A 27,824-nucleotide genomic window follows, 5' to 3' on the forward strand; every position below is an offset into this window, starting at 1 on the left:
CACTTTTCTCGTCTGTCACCTTACAGCTGCTTCTGTGTCTCAGGAGACAAAGTCTCTCCATTCAATTAGGAAAACCTGGTGTGGACTTTCTCTCCATTAAGCCTCGTCAACAGAAGTTACACTAGATTGCAGGTGTAAAAACCGGAAATTGGGGCGGCTGGGTAGCTACGGGAAGATGATTTTAACACATATTTAGAACAGAGCTGTTTATTTTAAATTATTGGAAAACTGCTGGTGATACAGACTAATTAAAAGTTGAAGTTACTCTAATGAGTTTCTAGTTGAAATAACACAAAGAAGCTAAATGGGAATCCTACAATTAGCAGCAGGCTTTGTCTAGCAAAATGTGGATAGTTTGCATTGCCTACTATTAAAGGCTGGAAGGGAAATAGTGTAGAACACTCAACAACTGGTAGTAAGAAACCCCAAATAGTCAGCCTTTGCCTGTAGGATTCCTCAGGTCTTGTTTTTACAGACTGAAGGAAGGCATGTGTGTCGGACACAGTATTACTGTGCAGGTGGTAGTGAGTCATGTTGTGGCATTTTGTGAAATGACTAAGAATGTTGGCAGAAATCTTACAGGCTAAACACCTTTAAGGTTTGTCTTCTGGGTGTACACATCCCTTTTGAAATGTAAAACTCTTTTGTTTTCCATTTATGTCTTTCCTGACCGGCTGGGAGCAGCTAATAATTCACTGAGTGTACCTCTGTTTAATATGACAAAAATCTTATTTAACTTTCAGATTCCAAATGATCACTGGGAAGATAAAGTACTGCTCTCAGGGTCATTGTGGTTAAATTTTAAGAGCTGCGTTGGCAGTTCACGACTCTCAGATGTGACGGTCATTTGCTGTGGTGGGAATAGACGTTCATAAATTTAAAGAATTGTCATGGCCCAATAGTACATTTTCTCCATACTGCCAAAGCGTCACCCTTAAGTCCACTCTCTGCCTTGCCTGGCTTTTTCCTCAGGGTGGTGTAGTTGTCACCATGCCACATGAGTGAAGGTCTGACTTGTCTCTGGTAGCGCTGAGTTGTAGGATGGGAGGGGAGAGGGTTAATGACAGAGAGGCTGGAATCCAGAGAGGGCAGGCTGCATAATAGTGTTGGGTGTATGGGAGGTGAAGCTGAGGGTTGCTGCTTGCTGGGCCTGTGGGAAAACTTTGGCATGTGGCTCGGGTGAGGATGGGTGAATTGAATTGCGCTTGTTTGCTGTGGGCAAATACTTGTTATATTTAATTTGAAGGAGAAAAGTTGGCCTTGTCTGAGTAATGATATGGTTAGAAATTCTGTGAGCTCTGTGCATTGAGTCAGATAGATGGTCAAGGGCCATTAAAAAGTAGAACACACACAGATCCACATACAACTCAAACAACCAAAAACACAAACACACACTAAACAATGAGTTGATTGTCAGGTGACTGCAGAGGCCTGTCTCAGCTTCTCCCTCTCCTCGTTTTCCTCCTGCTCCGTTCACCCAGCACTAATCACATGTTCCTCCTGTCTCTCTGTGACTGTATTAGTATGTGTGTAAAGAATTAGCTTATGTGTATAAAGAATTAGCTTAACTCATTAGGAATAGAAATCCTGAATTTCCTGAAGTGGAGATTTCTCCTGTTAGCCAGAAACGGAATTGTTGGCTCACAGAAATCTATTGATATTGGTAGATTTTCAAACAATGAATGCTTTTAATATTGCTTTGGAGCTTTTATAAATAATCCCTGACTTCCATTCAGTTCACAGGGCTTTTTCAACTCCTTCAAGACCCTTATTGTATATTATTTCACAATTCCTTCCCTTGCTTTATCTAGCAAATCAGTCCATTTCCTTAGATTTATTTGTACTGTATGAATTGTTTTCTGATTTATGTAGATTTCTCAGTAGAGATGCCTGCCTACTCCAGAGCATAGGGCTGGTGAGATTTCTTGGTACAGACTCTTTTAGAAGCAGGGCTTAATAATATGCTTTGTTAGGGATGAACCCCAGAACTTTAGTTCCCACAGCTGGGCTTCTCTTGAAGGTCCTTTCTTTTTAATTTAAAAAAAAAAAAAAAAAAATATATATATATATATATAATTAATATCTTTCCTCTAAGGTATTATAAATAATTTTATAACAATATAATTACTGTCCTCTCCAAGAAGAAGGGTTTTGTTTGTTGTTTTTTCAGAAACTTGAACTTTCTGTGAAGAGGAATGGTGCTTAGTAAAATTTCTCCTTTCAACACTTGCTAGCCATTTTCATTTAATCAGCTTTTTAAAATATCCAATAATGGAGGAAAACTTGGTGGCCAATAAATGAAGCTGGGCCATTCAAGTCTAAGGTATTGCGGCAAAAAATTTGTTCCCTTTATCTTGGCATTAATTGCCAGTCCCCTAAGCAAGCAGACATGTGATCAGAAGTCCAGAAACGAGGCTGCAGTAGGAGGAGGAGGGGGGGAGGGAGGGCAGGTCAGCAAAGGCCATGTCATGAAGGGTCTCAACCCACCAGCTAAGAAATTTGGGCTTTATCCTGAAAAGAGGGGGTACCGCTGAAGCCTTCCATCATCTTGTCTTCCTAACTGGATTCTAAATTCCATAAAATCAGGGTCTGTTATTCATCTTTGTGCTCTTTACAATGTCTGGCCTTGGTCCTGGAGTGGGTAGGACGGCGAGTAAGTGTTGATTGATCTCTAAGGCTGTGATAATCTCTTCGAGTCTTGCATGCCTGACTCAGCCATATTATTAAAATGGAATGAGTCAGAGCAGAGACAGTTTTGGAATGGAGGGGTGGAGGTCTTATTACACCCTGGGCACTGTGCCTAGGCACTCCCAGTTATTATCTAATTTAATCTATGTCAGTCTCCTGCTCAGAATCTGCCAGTGACCTCTGATTGCTCTTAGGATAAAGACCAAAGTTGATAGTAGCCTTCGAGGCTGCTGTTTATTGTCTGTACTGCTTTCTTGTTGTTGTTGTTGTTTAAACTACTTAATTCCTAGCTATTTCTCAGATCTCACTTCACTTCCCAGGGACAGCCTTCACTAACCCACCTTTCCCCACAAATGGGCTCTTGAAGCTTCCTGTGTGAGCATCATGTGACTATTTGACTTCCTTTCCACCTGCTCAAGAATATGAGCTCTGTGATACCTTTTTGTCCTCTGTACCTAGCACAATGCCTGACATTTAGTAGTCATTCAAAACACTTTTTTTGGGCCAGGCTGGTGTGGCTCAGTGGATTGAATGCCATCCTGCGAACCGAAAAGTTGTGGTTTGATTCCCAGACAAGGCGCACAGCTGGGTTGCCGACCAGATCCCCAGTTGGGGGTGTGCGAGAAGTAACCAGTCGATATTCCTCTCACACATCAATCTCTCTCTCCCTCTCTCTCTTTCTCCTTCCCCCCTCTCTAAAAATAAATAAATAAAATATTAAAAAATACTTTTGGTTGCATGACTGAATCTTTGCAATGCCTACCAGACATATATTGTCCCTCTAATTTTTCCGGTGAGGAAATTGAAAATCAGAGGTTAGGTCACTTGTTCAGTGTTGCATAACCCGGAATACCCAGACCTGGAACTCAGGGATGTCTGACACCAAAACCCTCCTTTCTACTAACAGACAGCATGTGCTTTCATATTTGCATCAGTGTCGTGATTCTACCTACCTGCTGAATGATCAATAGAATGAACAGGCTAGTGGTTAAGAATGTGGGCTCTGTAACCAGACAGTCTGGACTCAAGTTTCTCTCCCACCTTTGTTACCTTGAGCAAGCTATTTAATCTCTCTGAATTCAGTTTCCTGGAAAATGCAGTGATATTATCCGCCTAATAGGATTGTTGTGAGGATAAACTAAATTAACTCATATAAAACACTAACACTAAGCACATAGAATGTGTGCTAGCTGTTACTGTTATCAGTATCCATTCACTCCTTCCCATTTTTTTTTACTGCTATCTAAAATTATATCCAGAGACCCAATAGCAATTTTTTATTTATTTTATGGAAATTCACTTCTTGCATGAAACCATCTGCCTCTAAATCCTTGTCCAACTGAGTTCTCTCAATTCAAAATTGGTCATTTCTGTGTCTCAGTAGAAGACACAGAAGTTTTCTGCCTCTAACAGCAAAATACAGTAATATTAATACCCTTTGCTGTGAATTTTTAGGCTTTAGGATTCACATTTCTTCCCATCTCAAGCTCACTTAGCAAAAACACAGTACCACAGTATAGTAAAAAATGCAGTGTTAATAACAATGTTCACTTTCTTACAAATCACAGTCCTTTCCCCAAACGAAGCGCCATATTACCAAGCTGTTTGGATAACTGATTCCCACAGCCCCCCCCAGAATGTAATCCTAATTGTTCGGTAGTGATTTATGTCACCATTACTTTCCCCATTCATCAATAGGTGAAAGCAGGTGTGACTTACAGGAAATTAGAAAAGAAAGGAAGGAAGAAAAATAATTACTTAACATATATAATAGTTGCATGCCAAAATTTAAACATTTTTAGCATGTCCCCTAATAATGGAACTTTCTGTAAATATCATTCTTTCCCTGGTTATTCATTGTTGACATTCTTAACTAGCTTTTTTGTGGTTAAGATGTAATAGTATGTGGGTATGTTTTAGTGACTTAACTGTTTGCCTTTGTACTTAAAGAGGATTTCTGTTTAAATGCTGAGGAATAACAACAGTGCAGTTTGCTGTCCCTCCCCACTTCCACCCCTTGTCAGGCATTACTCTGTGCTTAGTCAATGTTGCTAATCCTCACAGTAGCTCTGCAAGAGAAATGATATGCCCTTCCTAGAGAGGAGGAAGTAAAAGTTTAATGAGATTAAGAATTTACCCAGGAAGCCAGCATGCATCAGTCCCTGAGTGGCTAGGCCCTGGTGGTATTCGTGTTAACGAGACAGGACTTCAGGACTTCAGCCTGGCAAAGTCAGTCAGAGTTATACATGGAAGACCTTCACGACAGGCTGAGAAATGTGTTAATTCATTTTGTAGGTACTGTGGGATGAATGAAGTTTTTTGAACCAGGAGCTCAAAACAGCACAGGTGCTCTGTGGTGCCCAGACCAGCAGCATCGGCAACACTTGGAAACCTAATGGAAATGGAAATTCTTATACTTCCTTCCACCTGCTCAGTCCTGTACACTGGACGATCAGTGATGGGAGGAGTCCTCTCGGTGATTCTGATGTTTGCTCAAGTTTGGGAATTCACTCCTTAATGAATTCTGGCCCTGCTGTGGGAAGGAGTGGAGGAAGGGCAAGGAGGAACATGTAGAGGTTATTGCCAGAAGCCAAGGGAGAGGTCATTAGGGCATAAATTTGGGTGGTTTCATTGGAAATGAAACAAAGGGAAAATCACGAGGCTTTTCAAGGCAGAAATACTGGGACTTGATGACTAAATGGAGGTCAGAGTATGAGATAGAAAGTCAGGACCCACAAATGTCAGGCTCACAGATACGCACCAAAGGCTTTCAGAGAGAGGACTTGTTTATACTTCTCAGGAATCTAAACATAACTGTGCATTAGTTTATAGCATCTTTTTATAAATCTTACTTACACCCAGTAATCCACCACCCTCAACTAGATAACTTTCTCTCTAGGGATGAAAATGGGCCCGATTCTCCAGTAATGGGCCAGTAATCCTACCAACCATGGATTGAGTTGTTTAATGCCAAGAACTTTCCTCTAAGTACTGTATATTCATTACCTCTCTGTTGTTACTCATTAGTTATGGATGTTTGTAAATCCCCTTCCCGTAGTGTCCATTCTGAGCTGCACACCACTGTAAAATTGATGTTTCCAGACCCTGGTCTGAGAGACCAGGAGTCTGGGCTCTGGTGTCAGACAGCTCTGGGCTGAAAGTCCAGCCCGTCATTTACCAGGTGTGTGGTCTTGAACAAGTTACTCACCCAGTCTTCCGCCGAAATTTCCCCTAGCTGTATTAAACAGGGATTATTATTACAAGGAGTAGGTAACAATGAGTGGAACTCTTAGGGTTGTTATGAGAACCAAATGAGAAAATGCCTGCATGATGCTTGGTACATGAAGTACTGAATAAGTATCAGTGGAGGTGATGGCAATGAAGATGTCACTCCGCTGCTCAGAACCTTCATTGGATCTCCTTGGTCAAGACAATTAACTGCTTCGTCTAGTATTTAAGACTTTCTATGAACTAGTAACTCTCCTTCTCAAAGCTTTTATGTGATGAAGCTTGTTAAAATCCCAGTGCTTCAGCCAGGCTGGTCGGCGTCCCCCAAATGCACCAAGCCTGTGACCATATCCCAGCCTGTGATCCTATTCCTCTGCTCCTCTGATCACATCCAAGTCCTTCAGGCCCCAGCCTGATATTCAGTGTTTGTGGAGCCATCCCTAGCAAGCTCTGATCTGTAATATGCTTAATCCATTCAACTTGAGCTTTGATGACCTTCTCTGATCAATGGACCCTGTGCAGCAGTGCATGTAACTCGGGATAACCCTGTCTGTGCTCAGCCCACTTCCCCACACCCTTCAGTAAGTTCAGGGCCTCGCCTCTGCTGTGCTTGGCGCCAAGCCCCGTGTGAGGGATGTGCTTTCTTAATGGTGGTAACATACACCTTAATTTAGCCTCTTGGTCTTTTCTGAGTTCATTTAAATATGTGTTGGTGGTTTTTTCCTCTCACTGATAATGCTGATAACTTCCTCTACTGGGATAACAGATAATCTATCAAATACTAATTATTATTTTTCCTCTCAGGATGAACTTGATCTCACAGACAAACACAGGGAAGCCATGTTTGCACTTCCAGCTGAGAAGAAGTGGCAGATATACTGTAGCAAGAAAAAGGTAAGATATCTATTGTATACATGGTTAACTGGGAGATTATCATTTTGATTCCTTTTGCTCTCCCATTTTACCACCAGAATTCAGACAACTGTGTATAATGTACAAACAAGACTCAACCTATTCTGCTGTGGCCTTGGTGCTGCCTTTGGCAAAGTGCCAACTCCTTGGATGTTTTTATCAACATTTCACAGGACACCCCCACCCACACCTTGTATCTGTAACCATTACTCATAATCCTGTACAACTGAGAACCAAAAGTAACACTGGCTTAACACAGTGATCAAGGCCTCCCTGCCCTGCCTCGCTCTTCATGCAAAAGTTTATGGGCGGGTAGGTGAGGGCTGGTACTGTGAGGTCACAGTCCTCTGTGACTGCCTTCTAACAGCTCTCCATTTCGCCATCTCTAAGGCCTTGTCCTCACGGTGGCTCTCCAGCCGTTTCACATCTCACATTAAGGATGGAGGAAAGGGAAAGAAGGCAAAACCTCCCCACCTCCACTCTAAGGGGCGCTTATTTGGGTGGTCACCCCCACTTAAAAGCTAGGTGTTCTGTTACCTTCACAGAAGGGGAGGATGGGTATTGGCAGCAGCAGCCCTACAGCTCTTATTCCAGGGCATCACCCTGGGGACCGTGTCTCCAGCAATCGAGTTCGGTCTGCCATCTTTTAAACTTTGTGGTGAATTCTTGGACTAATCCCATCCCATTTTTGGAACCAGCCCTGCCCATGGCCATCTTCAGGCATTTTCCCTTCCCTTCTGTTCAAAGAGAGACTTGAATCAGTCTGGGGTGACCAGGAAGGGTAGAGCTAGCACCTAGGAGAAAGGTTACCTTTCTCCCACAGACAGTGGACACTCCGATTGCTCACTTTTGCCCAGGGAAGTAAGAACAAACTACAGCAATCCAGTATCTTTTCAAGACAGACTCCATCAGGAAAGGCTTTCCTTAGCTGACTTGTATGCATTTGGGGGCCTCCATTTGCCACATGGCTATCTGTCAGCCCCTCTGTCCGTCTTTGCTGCCTTGAGTAATTGGCATGCACCCTCCCCGCAGCCTTCTCCTGCGTGAGCCTGCTTGTGCCCCCCTCCAGCCAGACGCCATGCCTCTGCTGGTGAGGCCCCATGTCTTCCTCATCTCTGTAACTCCAGCTTCCGATACTTTGAAATGAACGTCTGATGAGTGAACCACTAAGTTATCATCACTGTCATACTGAACTGTCAACAATTTGAAGCACATTTAATTTTCTACCTGAGCAGTTACCATTGATAAAACTCTGTGTGGGGTTTGGTTCCCAGGGCCCTTGCTGAGAGATGCATCCAGCTCTAACTTCTCAATATGGTCTTCAAGCCGCTGTCAGATCAGACCGGTTGCTGTCTTAAGGGTTCCTTATCCACTCATAACCAAGAGGACGTGTTTGTGAATGAATGTGTCCTCTTTTCCCATTCTCTTTGTATACATCTCACCAACCAGGAAACTTCTCCTTCATTGAACTAATTGTCATGACTCAGGAAGAAAATACAATACACCGGGAAAGAATTTTAAGATAAAATATAATGTGCTCAGTTCTGCAAGTAATGGTATTGTAAGGCCCTTGGCAACAAAGGAACTTTCCACGAGCTCTTGGCCCCTGGAACTGAGAAAGAAAAGTCCTCAAGAGCCTGTGTACACAGAGGACATTGTCTATTTTGGCTCATCCGAGAACAGATTTTTTTCCCTCAAAATTAGGAAGCAGTGTGAAGTGGGGGTTGAAGTATGGACTGGAGGAAAGGAAAGGGCAGGAGAATGGGAGCAGCTTATGGAGGGGAAAGTTTTCTTCTTTCCCAGATTTTATTACACCCTTGACAGCTATTGAAAGTTAATCATGGAAACTACTGCCCCTTAGATTAGAAAACGCAAACCCTGGAGAATAGTAATGACCTAGGGCTCGCAGCTGCTGCTCATTTTTCAATTTCCAGGCCTATCAAATCCCCTTGGGCAGGCCTTGTCTCTCGTGCGCATGTAGGAGGCGGGATGTGGATGTGGCCACTGGCTCAGAATCCCCTTTCTTGATGGATGGCCCCTTCCTGCGAGTACCTGGCCAGATTGCACAGATCTTTAAGAACACAGTTCTGCTAGCTTCATTCCAGCAGCTTGGATTTCCTGTGTGACTTAGCAGTGGCACAGCAGAGGGGAACAGCCACTTTAACTCTTTGGGGAGTCCCATGGCGCATAGATACACCTCACTTTAAAATGGACAATGGCTGTGTCAGGGATTTTCTTGATCAGAGCTTCTCAGGCATCTAAAACTACATGCTATGCCTTTGCTTGGAAGCTGACCTTTTTTCTTTATTGATGGATGAGAGAGGGAAGCATGGGTTTGTTGTTCTACGTATTTATGCATCATTGGTTGATTCTTGTGTGTGCCCTGACTGGAGATTGAACCCACAACCTTGTTGTATTGGGATGATGCTCTAACCAATGGAGCTACCCAGCCAGGGCTGAAACTGACCTTTTCGAGCTGTTAATAAATCAGGAAGTAACACAATGAATAAGAGAACACAAACACCTGAGCACAGAAGGGCATGATGCTTACCGCTCTTCCAAGAATGTGATTTAAGCCCAGGTTGACCGTCTCCGAATGGAGCCATGGTGGCTCTCCTCAGTACCGAGAACGGATTCTTTTCCTTAACCATCTCTCATGAAGCCTTTGGAATAAGGCTTGCCACTAGTGAGCCTGACCAAAGACTGAGGGAAAGCTACCTACCTATGGCTCCCTCAGATTTCCCATCTTTCAAGATCAGAACCCAGGGCACTGCAGACGTTCTCACACGTAGTGACGTCACAGGGGAAGCGCCCACAAAAGCCAACAGAAACAGGCACACGAGTAGGTGAAAGGCAGGCTTTCTGTTTAAAAGTGCGCAGGACTGGGAACTGAAGATGGGGCCAGGTCTTCTCAGCCAAGTGGCTCTTTTCCATCCAATAGTGACTAGAGTCCCAGCAGTGGCTATCTGCTGATCAGGCTCTGTGTTCATTTCTCAAACTTCTCTATCTAAGTCTCTGGTTGAAAACCTATTTCCAGAGCCAAAATGAAAGCAGCAGAAGTATTTCTGGGGCTAAAAGAATTGGAAAGAAACTAATTGGAATTTTGCCTAATTGAGTAATCCGGGGGAGAGCAAGAGATGGATGCTATGGCCTTGTTGAAAGTCCAAACAAATCTGTAGAAATGGCTGGACCAGTTGGTCGGCCACGGTTTGTCATACACGGCAGTCCACTGTCAAGTTTTTTAACTCTCATGAAAGGTCCCCCAAAAAAGGTTTGTTGGTGGGGCCGGGGGGCGGGGAGTATTTTCAAATAGGAAATGTTTGTGGTTCTTATCTTTAAAGGTAATTCCCTTTTTAGTTCCAATCACAACATACTCTTTTGTTTAAGTGAGGTTTTTCCCAGTCTCCAGCCAGAAACTGCATCTGTTAACAATCTTTTGGATTTTAAACTGAAGCTTTTTAAACAATGAACCATCTGACCACGAAAGGCATCTGGCCATGCTGTATTTGCTTATTGTTAACATGATTTTTAAACCCTGGGAAAAGTGAGAAGTAGGTCTTCAGAGAGGAGAAAACAAAATGGTATATCCACCACATTATAGCCGCAGCAATCTTATCAGCACAGACAGGAATCTCCTTTAATTGCAGCTCTTCACCGGAGCAATTGTAATAGTTGTGTCACTTAACCAGTCCTTAGCAGTATCCAGAACACACTTTCCCCCTCCTTGAGCTTCTGAGTTTGCAAAGTAAGTGAATGGGGCTAGACACTGTTAGCTGTAGTGACATCAGATATGAAGGCAAAGATCAGGACCTGATTTTCCTCCATTCGTATCTGATCTCTAAAGCCAAAGCGTAAGTACAAGGCTTTGTAGCCTACATTACATTTCTGTATCTTTTTGAGGTTGACTTTAGAGAAGGTGAATTTTTACTCTGCTGTTGAGTTTATGTGTGACTCTAGTTTAAATTACTCCAGAATCTTGCCTAGCCCGGCTGCAGTTCAGCTGTTGTGATTTGCACAGTGTACTGATTCTGAAACATCTAGGAAAAGTGCATATCCTAATTGGATCACCTCCCCACTCTCCCCAGAAAGGAACTCTCCTTTCACCAGACACACACAGAGATCAAATTTGCATTGTGTATGGTCATCAGGATACACTTCTTTCAGCTCCTTGAGAGTGGAGGCCCTCCTGCATTGGGGGCACCCGGACAGAGTGGTTTAATCAAAACACAGATGAAAAGGAACATGTGCTAAAGTGGTGGAATTAAAGACAAAGGGAATCATCAGTTTTCCACATAACTGTCAAACAAACTAGCTAGAAAAGAAAGGTGGTACAGTAATCCTCTAGTTGTTCCCAGCACCCTAATGAGAACCTGCTGTGGGTCTGTGGGGAGGAGAAGCATGAATGGGTGGGCGTTCAACCTGACAGATTGGAAAGGAAGAAGGACAGGTTAGACATCGTCTTCTTTCTTTACTGTAGTTGCTTGAATAGACATTGGAGTGAGCTTGGAATTTTCAGTGCCCACTTTGCTAGATGTCAAGATTTGGGAGAGGGAAGCAGTAATGGGGGAGAAACTAGATTTCGGTAACACTATTTCTAGACTTGGTGAGAAGCACCTTGTTTGGTCTCCTGCTTTTGAGTTCTCACCCCATAATGGGTTCCAGTTGGCATTTGTGCTCCTAATTTGAAGAGACTGAAGAAAGTGCAGGAGTAATGATCGGAAGTAGGCTTGGGCGGTCTTTCCCTCTTTATTTCTCTAAAGACTAGATGAGGGAGGCACAGGAGTTGGAGGACGACGGGCATTTCCAGACTCCGTGTCTCTGAAACTCCCTGCCTCGTCTACCTATTTCTTGGCTCTGAGATACGAAAATTTGTAGATAATCCCAGATGGAAATGGTAAGAAACAACAAGCTTTAAGTATCGGGGAACTTCAATTAATGAAACAATGAATCCGCAAAGGGCAGGTTGCTGTGTGAATCACCTGATGTGTATTGGGTCCCTTCTCTGGGGCAGAGTGTTGGCAAGGTTCTGAGGATGATTGAACCAGTAAGTCAGTTTTCCTGGAGTGAGAGGTCCTGGTAGGAGAAGCAGATAAAATCAAATAATTGCCAGGTTTTGTCAGAAGCGCTGTTACAGGGTAAGGAGACAGGCTGTGGGGCAGAGAGGAGGGCGTCACCAAGCTCCGTATGTATGTGACTGAGATGAGCTGCTTCACCACTCTGACCCGCACTCAGCAGTTACTCCAGTGAAAGAGCTGATGTTGTCCTGCTTTTATCCCATCATCTAGAAACTGGCTCCTTTTCCAATGGTCGAGCTATGTTTGCACGCACTGTATACTTTCCCTCTTGATTTGTACTTTGTTGCTCTTGCCAGTGCTTAAAAGGCCAAATTTAGACTGTTGGCCTAATCTGATCTTTACTAAACGCAATTTGTAGGGCTTGTTAGGAAATCTGTAAGAGGCTTGAACTTTGGAAAAATAAAGACACTGGGGTTGAGGGAAGTGGAGACTGAAATAACTGAGGTTTATTCAGGCTGCAGAAGAGAAAGGTAGAAACTTCAACACAAGCTGATGTTCACTGATTATACCCCAGTGGGACTACAGTATCTGTTGAAATATTATCAACTTTCAGATGGTAAAAGGCAGCTGCCTCAAACCCTCCCAGTGAAACCACACTTACAAACTGACCACTCCCCGACTCAAGGGTTAACTCCTAACATGGCACAACAGGGGACTCCCGGACCCTGTGCCCATACTGCATCATTGGCTCCAGTTTATTGATGTCCATGCTGTAATGTTGATGAATATTTTGAACATTGTCCTAAATATGAGATGCTGAGATGGACCTGAAGATGGTGACCAAAACCAGTTGATAGTACGTGTCCAGATCCTGAAACCTTCCTCTTCTAGCAGTTGATCCCACAGACGTGGTGAGAGTTGGAGGTGAAGAACTGTGTACAGTGTTCTTTCTAGTGTTGTCTCTGACAGCCAAGGATTGTAAACAACTTAAAGGAGGGTGGTTGTATTACAGTACACAACCATAACAGTGTCTGCAGCCATTGATTATTTTCAAAATAATTTTAATGACATGGGAAACTACTCAGCATGTAATAATAAGATGAAGAAAAAGACACAAAACTGTTACCGGTACGATCAAAAGTTTGCAAAAAGAGTACATGAGTACATATAAAGTAGGCAAACAAGCCTGGTGTTTGTCTGTCATGGCTGATTTATTGTGATTTATATTTTCTTGGTACAAATTTTCCACAGTGTTTAGTCCTCCCTCCTACCTAGGAATACTGTTTTCTTGATTGTAAAAAAAAAAAATGCATTTGCTATATTTTGTATCAATGAAGCTTCAGTCAGAGAAGCAGGGTGACTGGATACACACACACACACACACACACACACACACACACACACACACACACACCTGCCCTTAGGCAATCATGGAAGCCGGCTCTGCACTCTATAGAGCTCTTATTTTTACACAGAGCTCTGGAGCTTCAAGTCGGTGGAGCAGGCTGTTGGGAAGGAAGTTGGACGTGAACTGGGGGAGAGCAAGGACAGGGGCTGGAGCTCACGAGGACCAACGGAAGCCTGTGTCACCTCTCATTGCCTTGTCTCACACGTGGGTGGCCTGTGGAAGCTTGAGCTGTAATCCTGGCATTTGACGCGTACGCACGCACGCACAGAGGCACACACGCACGCACGCACGCACAGAGGCACGCACACTCCAGGCCCGAGGACAAGGAGGATCCAGGGGAAGGAGGGACAGTTGCAGACAGGCGGGCTGCTCTGCACCCATGAGGGGAGCCAGGCTGGGGGACCGCATGGGTGCACCAGAAAATGGTCGCCTGGCTTCCGCCCTCCTCTCCCGTGAGAGGCTCACCCTTGTCTCACCCGGACACCCACAAGGAAGGGTTTCGTTCAGCCTAGCCAACTGGAGCATTAGAAAGCCACCACATATTTGTACTGAAATTAGAAGGAATAAGTATTATTTAAAATGCAACCAGTGTTTGTGTTGTCAAGACAACCCTGGCTTTTTTCTTCTTTCTTTTGCCTAGCTCATGGACCCTTTTTCTTTCTCTCTTTTTCTACTCCTGCTCGGATGCATTAAAACAAAGGTGAATCTGTAAACCGGAAATGATAAGTTTCCATATCATTTCCGGTTTAAGCAGTGATTGTGAGAACATGGTGATTTGGGGCCTGATGACATTTCCTTAGTTTCTACCCAGAAATCCACTGAAGCCGAGTTTCTGGTTACCCTTTCCCACTAAGTGGCATGATCTCAAAACTAGTGATTCACTTTTTTCCTTTATTTTATTTTTACTAGAAAAGAAATGCTGTCAAAACGAGCACCAAATTTTAGATTTGGAGTACAACATTTAAGGATGCGCTGCCTCTAGCAGCCCTTAAACCGAAGTTGTATTTCAATAAGGACAGTTGGTGCGTGAGTGTTTCTTTGCCTCCTCTTCCTGTCACTCCTTTGTTCCATGACAGCAGTTAAGGGCGTTTTTCCCCAGTGTTACCAATTCTGTCACTCCAGCCATGCCTTCTCACCCCTGCCTTGTCCAGAATGTATTTTCATAAATGTTGACTCTCAGTGCCCAGCTTCAGTAATGAAGGGGCAGTAAACCGATTTGCCCATAGAATGAACCAAAACATACCCATCTTTCTTCTTTGGTGTGTGGACAAGTGACTGGATCAAAAATATTGTAGACACCTTCTGGAATCTTTTGTTGGGGGTTTTTCAGGCTTGAGATATTGCTAGTGAAAGGACACAACATCAAGAGATTTCATTAAACAAGTCAATTTTCAGAAATAAGTAACTTACTAGGTTGAAGTGAGCCAGATTTACAAGTGCCCTGTTCAGCAACAAAATTTGTTCAGAGTCGTGGCATTAAATTCAGTAATAAATCTAGCTATGTGATTTCTGAAGTTAAGCTAACAAAGCAAAACTTAAATGTTGAGATTATAAAAGAAAGTTTCAGCACAGTTGCAGATACTGTTATTGGTGGAAATCTTAAACCTAGTTACCAGAGCAGACATTCTGGGTTCCAATAAATTGGCACTTTCTAAAATTTCTTTAAAAAAAAAAAACCCACAAAACTAACAAACCTCTAGTCATGGGATAAATTATTATTTCCTGGTTGATAATTTTATTTTTTATGAAATCTTTAATGTACAAAAAATGTGCAGAATATAATAAGCACCCATGTTACACAAATGCCAACATTTTATCATTTTCATCTTGGGTTTTTTTTAAGACACAAAACATATGCTTGAATCCCAGTGGTGTCTTCTGTTCTGAAGGTGGTGTGTGTTTTTCTTTCCTCATCCACATATTTATGACTTTACTCTTCACATTTAAATTAATAAGTAAATGTATGTTTTTTTTCCATTTTAACTGCAATTAATAATATTGCATTACATGGAAATGCCACAGTTTAATTATTTTATACCCTCTTGGGATAATACTTCCAATTTTTTTTAAAAGATTTTGTTTATTCATTTTCAGACAGAGGGTTAGGGAGGGAGAAAGAGGGAGAGAAACACTGATGTGTGGTTGCCTCTTGCATGTCCCCAACCAGGGACTCAGCCTGCAACCCAGGCATGTGCCCTGACTAGGAATCAAACCAGTGACCCTTTGGTTCTCAGGCTGGCACCCTATCTACTGAGCCACACCAGTCAGGGCTCTAATTTTTTATTAAAAAATATTGCATGTGTTCAAAAATTTCTGTAGGATAAATAGCTAAACACCTAATTACTGGGTTGTTTGGTATGAACATTTCACCTTTAATTACCTCCAAAGTGGTTATAGTTGCCAGTGCATTAGTTGCCAGTTGTCTGAGAGGCTGGTGCTGTCCAAGGGGAGAGAATTAATTACTCCTTGCCCTGATCACTTTATGGAAGTTTGAATGTTTCAGGTATAAGAAAACTGTCGGTCAGGTTCTTCCATTTTCCCCCATATGTCTTAGCAAGTCTAATTGAAGTAAAAAATTACTGAAATAGAAGGTGTTCATTTCAAAAAGGTAAACCCAATATTCAGAAAATGAAAATCATTCCATTCAAATACCTGTTGAGCCATACAAAAGTACACAATGTTAGAAGTACAAAAAAATGGACAATTCACCCAGCACTGTGTTTATGTGGTTTGAGCGCAAAGGAAACTGCTCTGTGTGTGGTTCGCCCTTCCTCTTCTCTAGATGTCTTTACACCCTCAGTTCCAGCCCCAGGCAAACTGTCCATCTGGAAGGCTCTTGACTGATCACCAAGCCCAGGAAGCTCCTCTGAGGCATTCTCCACTTCCCTAATGGGTGACTCAGGCCCCGGTGTCAGCTCATCTCGGCAAACAAAGCAGACTAGCTGTGTCCTGAAATCACACAACTGGTCTCTTTCTCCTCCTCTAACCACAGCATCTTAATCTCCAGCATCTCCTTACAAAAATTGGGAAAACCTTTCTCTCTTACACTCCTTGACTCCTTTGAATATTAAGCAATCGAGATGTGCTGCCAGCTGTCTGTCTATTCCCCAGGCCTAAATTCTGAGGTACTGCCTATGTACAAGGCAACTTTTGGATTTGGGGGTTGTTGATTCTTCAGTCTAGAAATATTCTGTTTTGTTCTTCGGAGCACTGTAAAAGCAGTGACTGTGTATCCGCTTTGTGGATGCCATCTCTGTTCGGTGTTTCCTCACACTTGCATTTCTTTGCTGTGTTAGCCCTTTATCCGGGGCTTTGTTTTCTTTGTATTAGGGACCACCAGGCTGGAAGAGAGTGGAGAGAATGACCCCATGTTTGTGTTCACCTATAATCACCCAAACAACAATAAAGATAAGTAAGCAATATACAGCTGAGAGAAAGTAATATAATTTCTTGGTGGACAAACCCATTAATGTGGAGTCATGGGGAGCATGGGAGTGGTGTGTCCTGTGGAGCTCTATTTCCTCCTTTGGAACAGACTAGGCAAGCAACTCCCACAGCTCCCGCCCTGTGCTTGACAGTCATGCCCACCTGGTGCTGCACTGTGGGGAGAACACTCCTTAGGCTCCCGTCAGAGGCTTGGAGCTCTGGGTTTCAGTGGAAGCCCTTAGGAGGGTGGTGGTGTTCCGCTGCCACAGAGCAGCTGTCTTTGGCTTCCCAATCTTAATTCTTAGGCAGGTTCGTCTTGACAGCTCCGGTACAGGACACCTTCTATCGTGTGTTGATTGCAGAGGTAGGAGTATATGACTGCCTTTTTAGGAGCTCCCAATCTTTGCCACAGAGCACTTGTCAGCAGTGCTATTGTGGAACCAAGGTTCCAACTGCAAGTGCATGGGGCCCTTTGAGCCCCTTGCCTGTGTGGATTGAAATACGTAGGCACAACTCCGTTTCACTTCCAGGATGCTGCACCTGCCGGTGCAGAACTGCACACTGAGTGAGTGCTCTCCTGAGACAGAGCTGTGTCTCTGGTGGAAGGGATCTCACTGTATCCCATATCTGAGAATCCAGAAGTAGCTGCCCTGTCTGATTATTACCAGCCCAATGGACCCATGAGGGACATACAGCACAGTAGACACTGCAGAACAGTTTATACACATATTTATTTATTCTTTTCACTAATAGCTCTAGCACACCTAACACTGTTGGATTCATGTTGTGCTTGGTACCTTTCAAAGTTTCACCGAACCCCTGCTCCCCCCACCCCCACAAAGCATGGAGAAGCTCTGAGCTTCCAGTGTAAGTTAGAACGTGCTGCTAATACCTCTAATTTGGGCTTCTCCAAGTTCCTTATACTTTAGGAACCCAGTACAAAGTCCACCAAAGAATACCGACTCCAAATTGCGGTGTCTTTAAATTCTCTTGTTCTTCGTCATTGCAATACAGAACAACATTTCTGCCCCCAAACATAGATGTTTCCTCACTTTCTAAGCTGTATTTCCTCATGTCCTCACATTTAAACATAGCTGAGTAGGGACATCTTCCAACTGATGCTTTTCTTCTTTATTTTCTTTTGCCAAAAATGCTGTCATTGATTCAGTTGTATGCCACAGAGTCAGTGATGCATAAAGTCAGGAATATGACCGACTCTCCTTCTGGGGGACAGTTAGCCCTGGCATAGCATTTTCCAGTCATCCTGAAAATGCTTCCGTGAATGGAATATGCCTTTGTAGGCTTACTGTTTCCCCCAATTCTCTTCTTAGTTTAATTACTGTTTTCCAAAGTCCTCCCTTTATAGCCTTGTGTTAAGCATTATATTGCAAATCATAAACACACTCTGATTGTTTTCCCAAGAGCAGGTTTCAGAACATCAAAACCTGCTTTATAGCATTCTGAAAGGCTGGTCTGGTAGCAGCAAATCTGGTAGCAAGATGTGAGGCATCAAAGGCCATTGACACCACTGATTGGATTTCCACACTGCATAAGGGAAGTGATGTGTGTCCAAACATGTACATTTACCAACCAGCTGGTCCAAATTGTACCTAGGCTTGTAGCACTCCACGGTGACATGTGGGCCCAAGACTTGACTCTTAACAAGCTACATAGAAGTAATTTGTTTTATGTCTCTGTATACTTTTGTGTCATAGGCAACATGGGGGTGTGGGCTTGTATCATTTCTGAAAATAGTAATTGGAGAATGTTTCTTTTTCTTTGCCATGAAAATGAGGGGGAATTGTCATCTAAAATTGGCTTCAGATGTTGGAGTCATACGGATTGAGATTTGTAGGCTCCAGTCATATTCCATGCTGTGAAGTACTCTGCCAAAGAAATGACTTGTTAATAAACAAAACAAATGTCTTGTAGTTTGGGAAGTGATGTAAAGTCTCAGCGTTTAGTTCTAGGTAGGGATTGTTGACTGTTTTTTAGACATATCAGAACATGCAATGCATTTCCCTCCAGATGCTGTGGCACCTGACATTTAGGATTTCAAGTCTGTAAAGGCCAAGGCCTTTTTGGGAAAGAAGAGGGCGCTGGAACAGATGGACCCCTGAACCGTTTCAGAAATGCAGTTGGTTTCGTTATACTCTTGAAGTCTTATTGTTACTGTCTCTTTGTTTCATTGCTGCTCTTCCCCATCAAGAGCCTAGATGCCTTTGAAGTGGCACTCTTTTCTTGCCTTTTCGGGATTTGAACACAGGGGAGAACAAAAGTGGTAGCTGGTTGAGAACTGCAGTGCAAGCTGACTTTTCAGTGTGCTTGCTTTCATTTCGGGTCATTCAGAAGTGTTTGATGATTTGTACCAGTGTAAATAAAGTTTGTGACAATAAGAAAAATAAATAATACAACAATTTCATGCTACAAAGAAATGTTTCAGAGCACTTTTTCCAGGGGAGCTTAGGAATATTTATACTTGATTTTTATCTTGAAGCTACATTGATAAAGATTGGCGTTCAATAAAAATGCACAAGTTACTAATACTCTACTGTTTCTTTATATCAAAATGAGAAGAGGGAGTAAAGTCTATAAATGAGCACAGTTTGTTGTAGCTGTACTTGGAAAGACTGAGAACCTATTCTCAGAATTAAGTTTGTGATCTTATAAGAAACTTCCAGTGCTCAAGTTTGGAAACATATTCTCATGTCTCATGTCTTGCATTCATAGATCACTAACAAGGAAAGCAGGAAACTTTGTTCTTTTATTGATATTTATGTATTCTAATACCTAGAACAGTGCCTAGGCCATTAGAAAACTCAATAAATGTTTATTGGGTGAGTAAATGAATGAAAAGGAAAGCAAATGACTTTTTAGATTCAGTTCAGTGCTGTGAATTTTAAGCGTGATGACAGAGGGTTTCTGTTCCTGTCCCACCCTTGAGACGCCCTATGTTCAGAAGTATAGTGTTAATATTGCTCCCAAGTTATGCTAAGTGCTCCTCTTAAATGGCATCTGGCTTCAGACCAAACTATTAGGCAACAGTGATCAAGTTTAGCTTATTTTCTAGCTGGAGGTTGGAGGGCGTCGGGCTTGGGTCTAAGCTCACTGAGCTCACAGCTTTTGATTTGTTTTGTTTTGTTTTATGAGCAGCGCAAGATGTCTTAGAAGTACTCCAGTGATTTGCCCAGCAAGTTTCTGGGTGGGATGGAGGACCAGGTGCAGCTGTGCATGTAAGGGGGATAGAGTGGAGTGAGTGGTCTGATGGTTTCGAGCCAGAGGCTTGGTGATTCACACAGCCTAGACGAGGCAATGGAAACAGGCAGAATTGGGGTACAGTGGTCAGGATGGGGTAGGTGTTCTTGAGCAAGAGCTTTGGGTAGGCCTGAGCAATTGGGCAACTTAGGTGTGGGGAGCCTGGAGCAGTGTTTGTCATACGGCTTGGCTCCCACGTTACACCTTCAGAGATTGTGTTCTTCTCAGCCAGGAAGTACTAGTCATGTATCACTTAATTCTGCTACACCGTAATATTGAAATGGGCGCGAGGGGCGTGTGGGGGGGGGATTACTGAAAGTTCTCTCTGTAGCACTCTGTAGAGTGATCTCTACTTTTCACTATCTTTGAGCTATTTACCCAATCTAAAAATTGTTTTAAAAACCCGATAGTACAAATAATTCTTGTCTGTTGAAATGTTAAATTGTCTGATGCAATTAATTACTTGGCCCATTGATCAGTTTTATATCCATTTGTAAACAGATGCCTATATATGTCTTTGCCCTTTAGATTCTCTTCCCAGCCCATTGTAACATCTTACCAGTTCCCTCATTTATTAATGAGTTCACTAAAATCTTTGACATCAGTTTATGATATAATTTTACATTTAAAAAATTTGTCCTCTAATAATATAGAATTTTTAACGTCGAGGATTGAGAAAGGGACTAACATTCTAAGTCAGGGATGTCAAACTCATTTTCACTGGGGGCCACGTTAGCTTCACAGTTGCCTTCAAAGGGCCAAATGTAATTTCGGCTCCTTAACAGTTAAGGAATAGTTACATTTATACAGTCCTAAAACTATTTTGGCCCTTTAAAGGCAACTTTAAGGCCAATAGCCCCTGGTGAAAATGAGTTTGACACCCCTGTACTAAGTGATCTGAGGCCTTTAATAATATTTTAGGTTGCAGTACATGATATGATCGCAGAAGGCTCTCTGTGGGAACACATGCATTGCATATTGATTCTGGTGAGCTTCATATCTGCACAGACCAAAGAACGGGAAGGAGCAGGGCTCCAGGGTTCAGAAGAGGTGCCGGGCTTCACACATGCACTCATGGAAGAGGTTCCCGTGACGTCCGAGGGGTGACAGTTGTGCAGGAAGGGAGAAGGGACTCAGAAGTGTGGTCCAGAGACCTGAAGAACAAAGCTCTGAAGGGTCTTTAACGTTCCGCACAGTTTCTTGGCAGTTCCTATTTGCTCAGTTTTAATTCTTTAACTTATGTTTTAGAGATAAAGTGTCCTCAGTCTTGTAACAAGAAAACTAAGTTTACTATTGCTAAAATAGACAGACTTAATAAAACAAGGACTGTCCACGTCTACCTCTGCTTCATACAGCATGCACCTTTCCTTTCTAAATCATAAATGCTATGTGCTAGGGACCATCGGGAGAGCAAGAACTTGCTCTTTTTCTTCTTGCGGAGACATTTGGGTCAGACCTTCTCGGGGGAGACTGTCTAGAGTCATGCCTCGCTGACAGGCCTTGTGAGAAGAGCCTTCCATAGGAATCGAGATATATTTGTTGCAGTTATTTTTGTGAAGAATGGACATGAAAGTATGATAAACTTATGGAAAATTTGAGATTTATTTATGAATCGAGGAAGATAAACTTGTGCTGTAGAGCCAGTGGAGATTTTTTTGGCCTGGTTAAAGAGGAGGCTTTGGGAGAACATGATAGCTTTATTCAAATGGTTTAAATATTTGCTGGTTATAGCTCATAGGAGAAATTAGACTTACTCCATGCAGTTCCCAAGGGCAAAACTAAGGCCAACAAGTACTTGAAGTTACAAGGAGACATCTGTCAATTCAGTATGAGGTGAATTTCCTAACAGAGCACTGGCCGTGACTGTGGACCCCTGGAAGCCTTCTCTGGGAGAGCACACGATCGATCACCTGCTGATGACTTACAGAAAGGACCCCCGGGTGGGGAAACTCAAACTAGGGTGTCTCCAGGGTCAAGGATCTAGCTATATAATTACACAATGGCTTTCCTTAAAAACATGCAGATGCTTCGTAGCATTAGGAAAAATGGGAACAGAGATTTGCTTTTCTTCCATGACTCTAAATGCTAAATATCAAAGCCTTTGTTTTTGCAAAGTCACTCTCCAGTCTTTCCAGCAAATGACTGACATTCTGAAGCTTAGGAGGGCGTGTTGGATTTCCTGGCAGATGAAGAAGCTGCTGTTCTGTGTGGGCCCAACTGGATTGGGCAGCAGATGCTCTTCATGTACAGTTGTGTCAGTGGCCAAAAAAACGTAACCAGGATCAGCAGTCCCAGGAACTGCTCAAGAAGTGTTTGAAATTTGCCCAGTAACCTGCACTCTTTCTAGAGAAGCAGCAGGACCTACCATGCCTGAAAAGTCTACCTTCATACGACACTCACTCCTCCCTGAAAGGAGTTAAAGTAGCACAGCATCCCGGGTCCTTTGACTGTCTTGAAATGTGACGACATAGGACTTGTTTTTTGAAACCAACTGCCACTCTTTGACAAGCTTCCGGCGTAGGGTCTACTTTTAGCCCACCATTAAGGGTCAGAGGTTAGCACTGGGACAACTGAGTGAAGTGAAGTAACAGGCTCAGAAGCCCAGGATTGTGGACCTACTGGTTCTTTTCTTCCCAGCAAAAGATGAATAAGATAGAGTCAGGGGCTCATATCAGGACATAAAGGACCCGGGATACTGTGCTACTTTAACTCCTTTCAGGGAGGAGTGAGTGTCGTATGAAGGTAGACTTTTCAGGCATGGTAGGTCCTGCTGCTTCTCTAGAAAGAGTGCAGGTTACTGGGCAAATTTCAAACACTTCTTGAGCTGATTTTAACTTACAGTTGGGGTTTACTAGAGACAGAGTGGCTTCAAGAAGAAGAAAAAGCATGGAAAATGGTTGGTGACCAAGTTAGAATTTTTATGTATTCCCACCCTCTCGGGAGCCAAACTGTATCTTAGCACAGGGGTTGACAAACTGTGGCCTTGGGCCAGATCTGGCCGGTCACCTGTTTTCGTAAATTCAGTACCATTGAAACATGGCAGTGCTCATGCATTTAAGTATCTATGGCTGCCTTTTGCACTGTACAGTGGCAGTTGCGTAGTTGCAACAGACTGTGTGGTCTGCAGCGCCTAAAACATTTACTCTCTGGCCTTTTACAGAAAACATAAGAAGTCACGCCGGTCTGAGCTGTTCCTTTATACTTCATCCTGGCTATCTTTTGAGAAGATACTCATTATACTGTTATTAAAGTTGAGAGGAAAGTTAGCAGAAGTGATTAGCAAGGGCTTCCACAAAATACTTTCTCATCTTCCATCATGCTTGCTCTTCCTTTCCTGTTCCTTTGATCCAGTTTCACTCACACTGACTCCTGTTTCCTATCACTCACTTGAGTATAATGGATGCCACACACATCATGGGTACACTTTGGCTTTTCTGCCTCTTTCTAACTAGAATTCTGTGAAAATTATAGGTACAAAATTAATGCATTTATTAGCATTGTGAGTGGACCTAGATTCTATGAAATCTAGAATAGTGGTGACAAATTAATGCAACAAGTGACTATTTCAGTCATTACCAAAGGATAGACTTTCTTGATCCTATAAACGATCACAGTTAACATGTTCTCTTGTAGCATTTTCTTTGCAAGCGGAACAGGTGTTTATTGGCATTTAGTTCTGTTTTGTCCTGTGCTGCATATTATCAGAATGACATTTACTTCATACTGTCATACCAAAACGATACCTTTCTGCTGTTGAAATTCACTTGGTTAAACCTTAATATGTCCCTACAGTTTGGGGGTTAGTAGTACTCTTGTACATTGCTCAAGGATTGTGAGCGAATCCAGATGGGGAAAGTGCGTGTCTGCTTTTCCAACAAGCAGTGTCTGAGAACTTCATGGGTACATGACAAGCACGTGGCGACTTAGAGCTTCAGTTGGCCAAGTGCTCATCGCATCAGTCTGTGACTTGTGACCTTGTGAACCCAAAGCACGTCCTTTACCCCTGTCCCAGAGCATGTCCTTTACTGTTGATTGATCTTCACGCAGCCTATTTGGAGCTTCACCAAGAGCATCGTAAACTGAAGAAAAACTCTACTAGTTCTTATTTATTATTACTTGGGAAATGTGACCCTATTGAAATTTTGCCCTCTATTAATTTCAAAAGTCTTTATCTTTAAAGACTTAATTTTTATTTAAGATTTTATTTATTCATCTTTAGAGGGGAAGGGAAGGAGAGAGGGAGAGAAATATCCATGTATGGTTGCCTCTCGTGTGTCCCCTGCTGGGAACTGGCCTGCAACCCAGGCATCTGCCCTGACTGGGAATCGAACCGCAGTTGTTTGGTTCCCAGGCCCGCGCTCAATCCACTGAGCTACACCAGCCAGGGCCCAGACTTAATTTTTAAACTATGCTGAGTCCCACTTATATATTACTGAAAGACTTCAGCTGCTACCAAGACTTTGTTTGCCACACAAATATGTAAGTGTGGAAATTTAGAAAATTTTAGCATGCTTTGGGTACATAAATCTTAGCCCAAATCATCGTTTCTTTCCCTGCACAAATAGTTGATACTGGGGTTATAGGGTTATAGGGAATTTTAGAAATAGAAATCCATGAAAGGAAGACAATTAGAGAAATGTCTTTAAATATCTGCTGTGGGGCAGGGGGTGGAGACCAGAGGCACCCCAAATGTTGCGGGGCCTTGACTCGATGCATTTCACTTTGCACAGAGCAGCAGCAAAAGCAAAGCTCTTGTCCTAACAGAGCATGACATGCTTTCGAACTTCTATTTTAATTGTGAAAATGGTGCATGTTCTTTGTAGAAGTTTGGATTGCACACAAGTTTAAGTAGAAGGTCTACTGCAGCTGGGAGGTGGCTGTTGTTAAATTTTATTGTATATATTTTAAGAAATATTTGTGCGTAAAGTGTACGTATTTTTTCTATAGGTAGAAAATAATATTCTGAAATACTTTTTACCTTAGTACATTTTGTCATTTTCATATCATTACATAACTCTACTTCATTCTTTATTCCTGCTACAAAATGATGTGCTCAACCCACCCCCTTTTTGTTGGTTAACTTTATCATTTACTAGTTCAGAGATCACTGAAAGTGAAGAAAAGTTATTTGTAATATATATATTTATGCAAATTAAGTATGTGATTTGGGCTAAATTCTTGAAAGTAGACTTATAGGGTCAAAGGCTGTGTGTGTTTTAATTTGACATTACTGCCAAAGTTTACCTCCAAACTGCTTGCTCCAGTTTTCACGGTCATAATAACAGGGACTTAGTTAGCATGGCCACAGCTAGAGGTTCTGGAACAGTCTCGTTGTCATCCTAGCTAACATTTATTGAGCACATTCTGTGTATATTGTTCCCAGTGCTTTTTCAGCTCATACTAACTTTTTAGGTCTCACAACGACCTTATGAAGTAGGCTCCCATTTATAGATAAGGAAACTAAAACCGAGCCACACAGACAAGTCACTTGTCTTGCTTACCTTTTAGTCACTTAAGGTAGTGACTAAGGATTCAAATGTCTGTTGATGGCAATAGAAGTGACCACGTTTGAGTTTCTTATGGGGAAGTGGTTAAGAGAGAAAAGGCAGCTTTGCACTTAATGTGTATGGCTTGTGGTTTGTCTGAACTCTAATCTTAGAAAGAAGTTTCTCTAATTCTTTCCTACTAACTCTGAATTTTTGGCAAGGTGACCTTTGGCATCTCACCTGTCCCCTCTGTGCCTCTTGTTTCCTCTTTATTAAAGTGAGTATAATAGCAACACCTACTTCATGAAGTAGGTTAAATGTAGAGCACATGCCTAGAACAGTATTTGACACATAAGCTATATAGGTGTTCGATTTTGCTATTGCTTCCATTGTAACTTCCTTTATACATTTTATACCGTCTTGTATATGTTCCACTTGTTTCTCCAGAACGAATACATAGAATTGAGCAAGATGGCTTGAAGAATAATACCTGTTAGAGGGGGTAAAGCCAGGACCCAGTTGCCTTCCAGGAGTAGTACACACTCCTCCACCAGCAGTTTCTTTCGTGGACTCCTAGGGCAGTAGCTCTCTCCTGGCCAATCAGTGTCCAGGGCTCCGCAGGGGACTCCCAGGGAGCAGCTGCACTCATTTCCTTCTGTTCTGTGCCTCCGTAGAACTACACAGTCTGGCAGCCACACCAGGTAGGAGAGAGTTGATTCACAGATGGGAATTTCAGTTGGCTACCATAGCGCACATCTGTATAGAAGGACCAGGGTTTCACAAGGGAAACTGTAGATACATTGATGGGATGAAGAACTGGCCCCCCAGGAGTGTGGTGACTACACTTGGTACATTTACGAGAAGCTTTCACATACGTGAGCTCATTTGATTTTCTCAGTTCTGAGGCATGTGAAATGAAAATAAGTCTTCCCCTTATTTTGACTACAGTATCTAGGTCTACTATTAATCTGTTTACATCATTAAAGCATTTCCAAAGTGTAGCAATTTCTCCATATATATTCATCTTCAGTTTCTCAAATGAGCTCTGTTTTATAACCATGACTATTAAGCTTACAACAGACAAGCTCTCATGGGACCCTGAACATGGGGCGTGACTTTGTTGTAGTTCTGGAAATTTGCCCTAGTTTGGGGGAATAAAAAGATCTGGCACCTCCTATTTCATTTTATAGGTTCAAATACCATTGAATATCATTATGGGCTTTGGCTTGCTGAGCAGGCTGGTGACAGTGGGATTGTGTGAACTTTACTGCTCCATTTTAAGGGGAGAGAAGGGTTCGGCCTTTCCACTGCCTTTTAGCTAGTTTAGTAACATGTTAAATAATAATCAGGGGCTCTTCTAAAAAGTCATCAGATTTCCTAAACCTTTTAGAACCATGGAAGTGTAATCCAGCCCAACTTCAAAGCCACTGGGGTAGCCTTTGTCCCCATCATCTGGCTCGTTCAGTCTCTAAGTGAAATTCATGCGACCGCCTGAGTCCAGATATCAGTTACTGCCGGCTTTGAAGGCACTGTAAGCAATAGTTACTTTGCCCCCTTTTTGTGACTACTTAAAGAACAGTTTTGAAATTACAGTTTTTTCTTACCCAATTAGACAAGTAGACTTGTCTAGAAAGATTGCTTATAGAAAGTATATTTTAGAGGGAGAGTTTAGAACTGAAATTAAAAGTCCCCCCACCCCCAAAACTGCTATCCTGAGGATTGGGATTCTGACACCAGTTAATAGGTAATAAGTACTTCATTATCTGATAACAGGTACTAGTAACTGGTCTGGTATCTACTCCAAGGGGGCGGGTGGGGGGCAGGGGAGGTTGATTATACTAAGCTGCTTTCTGAATGGGAGGCTAGAGAAAGCTGAACTTTTCTTTGAGTCTGTTCGATCACAGATGACTTGTAGCACAAACATGCATGGAAAAGAGCTGCCCAATTCATTCATTCATTCATTTGTTTTGGAGTTGTGGGTTTGGTCTAGCACAGACCTGCCATCCACAGAATATCTGGGGACTTCAAGTCACTCTGGTTTGTAAGACAAGATTGGCTGTGCAGAATAGGTTCCTGAATTCCTTGGGTTTCAGTTCTCTTCAGCTGAGATGCATGACATTTTTTTATCCAAACTCACACTCTGTCATAGCCTGAGCTCTGGGCCTAGGACTAATGTGTGTTCATATTATTGCCTTCCATTCAGTGTCAGGCTTTGTTCTCCATCCTCACTGAAGCAGTACCCGGTTTTGGTCACATCAGATTAAAGCCTTCTTCAAAATTTTTACTTTCTGCTGGGTTCGGAATAAACTAACTGAAAAAATCGAGTGAACAACTGGCTAAATCTTGTATTCATTTTTAAAGACAACTTTCTCTCTCTTGTGGATTTCATCTGGACGAATAGTCCAG

At 42.6% G+C, this 27,824-nt stretch overlaps 1 protein-coding gene across 4 annotated transcripts in view; it reads left to right on the forward strand.

The window, feature by feature from the left end:
- Window positions 1–27,824, forward strand: part of DAAM1 (dishevelled associated activator of morphogenesis 1) — a 151,953-nt gene that overhangs the window by 71,209 nt on the left and 52,920 nt on the right. For all 4 annotated transcript variants that reach the window (XM_053673215.1, XM_053673216.1, XM_053673217.1 and 1 more), the window contains one exon: window positions 6,721–6,810. In XM_053673215.1, coding sequence (XP_053529190.1) covers window positions 6,721–6,810 — 90 coding nt within the window. The remainder of the gene's footprint in view (window positions 1–6,720; window positions 6,811–27,824) is intronic.

The sequence above is a fragment of the Artibeus jamaicensis genome, unplaced genomic scaffold, assembly GCF_021234435.1.
Source record: "Artibeus jamaicensis isolate MK-2021 breed Jamaican fruit bat unplaced genomic scaffold, CSHL_Jam_final contig_851, whole genome shotgun sequence".
Lineage (NCBI taxonomy): Eukaryota > Metazoa > Chordata > Mammalia > Chiroptera > Phyllostomidae > Artibeus > Artibeus jamaicensis.